At 44.7% G+C, this 5457-nt stretch overlaps 1 protein-coding gene across 1 annotated transcript in view; it reads right to left on the bottom strand.

Moving 5' to 3' along the window:
• Positions 1-4693: 4693 nt before the first annotated feature.
• The window catches only part of LOC106532132 (uncharacterized), a gene marked incomplete at its 3' end in the record, with an annotated part of 6184 nt that continues 5420 nt past the window's right edge, over positions 4694-5457 (bottom strand). Inside the window, 3 exon segments of the mRNA XM_014028141.1 lie at positions 4694-4813; positions 4971-5031; positions 5117-5185. Coding sequence (XP_013883595.1) covers positions 4694-4813; positions 4971-5031; positions 5117-5185 — 250 coding nt within the window.

Below are 5457 nucleotides of genomic sequence, written 5' to 3' on the forward strand. Positions count from 1 at the left end.
GAAGTCTCTTGGAGGAGAGATGAAACGTTTCATTAAAGAAGAACCCGTCCAGAAGACCTATACAATTTTTTTTCTTTTTTATTTCATCAGAAGTTCTCTGATCCGATTTGTGCAGAACCGAGCCGGGCTGAGCCGGGCCGGGCCGGGCCGGCTGTTTGCTTCACACCATCTGCTTCCTGGAAAATATCCGCTGACTTCCCGACATAAACATCAGCGAGGCTGAAACTCTGCTGAGAGCCTGAAGTCATTAAAAGTGTGTCAGACGCTCAGAAAGATGCGATTCTAACAGAACAAAGACCACGAGGACATTTAATGTCCACACATTTAATTCACCACAACCTCCGGGTCCACAAATCATGGACCATCTGGACTGGAGAGACACCTGGAGCCTGAAGTCTACAGACAGTCTTAGATCCAGGATGAGAAAGTCTAAAGATTTAAAGACAGAAAATATTTATTTTATTTAGACTGAAAAACTCACTGAGCCATGTCTCATTAATGTCCCCAAATGTCTCCTGTTAGTAAAATATTAGAATCCAGAGCATGAATCCCCTCACAGAGGAGACGACTTCCTGTGGACTGTCTTATAAATGGACAGATTGGACAACTTCCTGTAGACTCTTATGGACAGACATATTGGACAAGGTCCTGCGTTTCATCACTGTGGGATTTAGAGTTTTCTCTTAAATCTCCTTGGAGTGCAGCGTGCACACACCCAAACTCTCACTGACTTCCATCAAGTTTTTAGCTTTAGAATTTCTGCAAAAACAAATAAAAACTGATGTCTGCTGCTTAAAGTTCAATGTTTTTGTTTTTATAACAAATAACTTTTGAGTTTAAGGCTGATTTTCTGCTCTGTGTTTCTGCCTGTCAGGAAGTGACAGGTGTCTGGTTACCATGATGACCACAACATATCCATAACAAGTCCATAACAAGTCCATAACAAGTTCATAACGAGTCCATAATGAGTCTATAATGAGTCTATAATGAGTCTATAATGAGTCTATAATGAGTCCACAACAAGTTAATAACGAGTTCATAATAAGTTCATAACAAGTTCATAACGAGTCCATAACGAGTGCATAATGAGTCCAAAACGAGTGCATAATGAGTGCACAACGAGTCCATAAGAATTTCATAACAAGTTCATAACGAGTCTATAACGAGTCCATAATGAGACTATAGTGAGTCCATAACGAGGTCATAACAAGTTCATAATGAGTCTATAACGAGTGCATAAAAAGTCCATAACAAGACCATAATGAGTCCATATCGAGTTCATACTGAGTCTATAACGAGTCCATAAAAAGTCCATAATGAGACCATAGTGAGTCCATAACAAGTTCATAATGAGTCTTTAACGAGTCTATAACGAGTCCATAAAAAGTTCATAACAAGTTCATAATGAGTCTTTAATGAGTCTATAACAAGTCCCCAACAAGTTCATAATGAGTCTTTAATGAGTCTATAACGAGTCCATAACAAGTNTTCATAATGAGTCTTTAATGAGTCTATAACGAGTCCATAACAAGTTCATAACAAGTTCATAATGAGTCTATAACAAGTCCCCAACAAGTTCATAACAAGTTCATAATGAGTCTTTAACGAGTCTATAACGAGTCCATAACAAGTCCATAACAAGTCCATAACGAGACCGTAACGAGATCATTATGAGTCCATAACAAGTTCATAACAAGTCCATAACAAGTTCATAACAAGTCCATAACAAGTTCATAACAAGTTCAAAATGAGTCTATAACGAGTCCATAACAAGTCTATAACAAGTCTATAACGAGTCTATAACGAGCCACTGGAAGCAGCTTTAAAATGTTTGTTTGTTTCTCTGTTTTATTCATCAAACACAAGATTCTGAAACTCTGAAACCACGAGCTAAACCTTCAGAACCAGAACTGGACTCAGGACCCCCTGCCCCAGGTTCTAGTGACCCCCCTGTACTCACCGGCAGCTGCTGCGTGGCGCCGAACAGCGTGGACACATTGGCGTTGGCCGAGTCGAGGCTGAGGGGCCGTCCGGACGCCGTGCCGTGCTGGACCGGGTCTTTGGGTCTGGTCAAGGCGGAGGGCGGGCAGCTGGACCGGTTCGTCACGATGGAGGCGGTGCTGTTGGCACAGCGGTTCTGGTCGGCGTCTGGAGCCGAGTCCGGGGTCCTCCTGAGGTCGGCTGCAAGCAGAAAACCACCATCATCATCATCATCGTCACCCGCAGCATCGTCCCACGACCAGGCGGCGTTCTTCCAGAACATCTTCAAGGTCCGAACTGAACCGGACTCAAAAAACACAAACTGGAGGCGAGACCAGAACTGGGTCCAGAGTTCTGTAAGAGATGGTCCAAGAACTTCTCTGTGAGGAGGAACAGTTTGGTCCACAGATCTGAGTCCTGGACCCCGGAGCGGTCTGCGGTCCTGAGGAGGGACCAGAACCTCTGAGGCATCCCCGCCCTCTGATCTGCTGCGAGCGAGTGTCGGATCTGTGATGTCACAGCGAGCGGGGCTCAGAGGTACTCTGAAGGTCACATGGTTACCGGGCTGCTTCTCGTCACCATGGTAACCGGCCACCCGACCCGTGGGGACGGGGGGGCGGATAGTAAGAGCCACCGGCGCCGGCGCCGGCGCTGCTGCTGCTCCCTCAGCCTCCCAACACTTCTCTATAAATAGACCCGTGTCCAGATCCTCAGATCCTCATGTGGGACAGGACCAACAGAACCAAGACCCGGCAGAACCAGAGAGCTGCTGCTGGGAACCCATCGGTCCCGGTCAACCACCGTCATCTGTGACACACTTTCTGCTTGGCTGCTCAGCTGCACTTCACAACAGAACCGACCCGAGCTGCGACCCCCCCCCCCCCCCAGTTAATAATTCAGGGTTTCCTCGTTTCTGTCCTCTTTGTCCCAAACAAACACGTCTGATTTATTGTAAACCTTGTTTATTAAACCCGTTTGTTCCGTCATGTTTGGTTCATTTGGACCCCTCCTCACCCCCCTTGCCCCCCACACCCCTTTGTTTCCCCTCTGACTGGCTTCAACCAGAACCCCGGCCCTCAGGAGGTCCGCTGGAGGTTTGCTTCTGTTAAAAAGAGAGTTTTTCTTCATCACTGTCAGGGTTTTGTTTGCTCTGAGAGCTTCCAGCTCTGAGTTCTGGAGAGCCGATAAAACAGCTGCCACTGCACTGAAATTAGCTGAGCTTTGTACAGTAAATATTCCCACCTTCGGCTGAAAAACGCTCGACGAGCCAAAGTACGAAGAGCTGGATTCTGGTCTCTAAGACCGTCCAAAATCTGACTGTTTTGAGTTTCGACCCGAAAAGTTCAAACAGTTTAACTCACAAAAAAATAAAAGTAAAAGTAGCAGAAACTGAGATGTAAAAACTAAAAGAATCAGAACACTTGCTAAAAAGATTAACATGCTAGCTAAAAAAGTGAAACTAACAAAGTCAAAACAACAAAAAGCTAAAAGTGGCAAATGACTAGCAAAAATGCTAACTAAAAGCAGCAGACAAGCTAAACACTGAAGTGTCAAAAGGTTAGCTGAAATCTAAGTAGGAGAAAAGTAGACAAAAGTTGAAAAAGGCAAAGTTGGAAGTAGCAAAATGATAGATAAAAGAAGGAAAATGTTGGCTAAAAGCAGGGGATTCTGATGTTATCAGTCCATGAAATGGATGTTATTAGGCGTTATCAGTCCCAAACAATGGCTTCAGAGGGTCCCTACTGTGCCTTCTAGGCTTCAGACTGTCCCAACAGTGCCCCCTAGTGGGTTAATATATCAATGGCAATGAATGTGTAAATAACCAAAAGATATTGTAATAAATTTTTTGTGTCCGTGTCAAACCCTGGTCTACCGCTCTCTGGTCCGACACTCTACCCATTGCCCTATTGGAAGGCCACAATATACAACCATTGGAGGGCAGTGTTTTTAGCGCTAACCATGTCATTTGCTCTAAAGTTAACCTTAGTGGTTTTAAGCGTCATATGAACCAGTTTTTTATGCCTCATATTAACCAGATAGTGGTTTTATGCCTCTATGCTGACATTCTGAAGCCGTTCTATGGTACGGGGAACCTGCTATCCGGCACAGGCGGGACATTCTGAAGCCATTCTAGTGGACTGATAACGCCTAATAACGTCCATTTCATGGATGACAACATCCGAAGCGGGTGCTAAAAGTAGCAAAACAAAAAATAAATACACAAAAAAGGCTAGCTAAACTCTAACATAGAAAAATACTATCCAAAATCTTAAAATGTTAAAAGGCTAACTAAAAGTAGCAAAGGGGTAGCAAGGATGCTAGCTAACAGCAGCAAATGTCAGTTAATGTTAAATGTTGCAGAAGGCTATCACTAAAATTTTGAAAGGTTAGCTGAAAGCTAAGTAGGAGTAAAGTAAGTAAAAGTGTCAAAATGCTAAATGTTGCAGAAAGCTAAACACTAAAATGTTGAAAGGTTAGCAGAAACCTTTCAGAAAAGTAGCTAAATGCCAAAAGTGGAAAAAGGGAAGGTAGAAGCTGGAGGGGACAAAAGAATAGTTAAAAGCAGGAAACGGTTAACAAATAGTCTATCTAAAAGCAACTGTAGCATAATGCTACCTAAAGTCTAAAGGTAGCAGAACAGTAGCTAAAAGCTAAATTTAGTCCACTCACCTCCTGACTCCGCCTCCTTTTGACCTGCCTTCTTTTGACCCACCTCCTTTTGACCCACCTCCTCCTGTGGTCTCTTTATGGGTCTGCTTCTCTGTGATGTCACTCGCAGGTGTTTGCTCCGCCCATACTCCTCTGCCAGCAGGTAGAACCAACCAGTGACCTGCTGGAAACACAAGAGGGGGAGGTGGGGCAGAAGTTGCTTCAGGCAAATGTAGAGGAGGAGTCTTACAAAACGATCACAGAATACCTGAACACCTGATATCACTCAGGTGTCTCTACAGCCAATCAGAAAGCGTCATTCTCTGCTGTGATTGGTTTACCTGTGAGGAAGAGACAAGAGAGCCAATCCCAAAGCTCATACATCCAATCAGCTGGCTGCACCTGAGAAGGAGCACAGAAACGGATGGAGTGTTTCAAACAGCCTCCGCCCACTTGAGGATGCCAGCTGGTGTGAGTCATTATTTACCTGGAATCAGGAAGTCGTCTGAACACAGAGAACAACAACCTGCTCAGGAGGAGACGCTCTGTGATGCACCTGAGGAAACAAAAACATCTGTGTGAGAACCAAACACATCCATGGAGCAGCCGCCATCTTGGTCAGGTAAAACTCTTCACCATCAGAAGACCTACAGACTTTCTGCCACACATACCTGAGATATCCACATAACTGACTCAGGTTAGAGTCCTTGTACCTGACTGTGGAGGTGTGTGATGTCATTGTACCTGACTGTGGAGGTGTGTGATGTCATTGTACCTGACTGTGGAGGTGTGTGATGTCACTGTACCTGACTGTGGAGGTGTGTGATG

This window comes from Austrofundulus limnaeus, unplaced genomic scaffold, assembly GCF_001266775.1.
Source record: "Austrofundulus limnaeus strain Quisiro unplaced genomic scaffold, Austrofundulus_limnaeus-1.0 Scaffold720, whole genome shotgun sequence".
Taxonomy (NCBI): domain Eukaryota; kingdom Metazoa; phylum Chordata; class Actinopteri; order Cyprinodontiformes; family Rivulidae; genus Austrofundulus; species Austrofundulus limnaeus.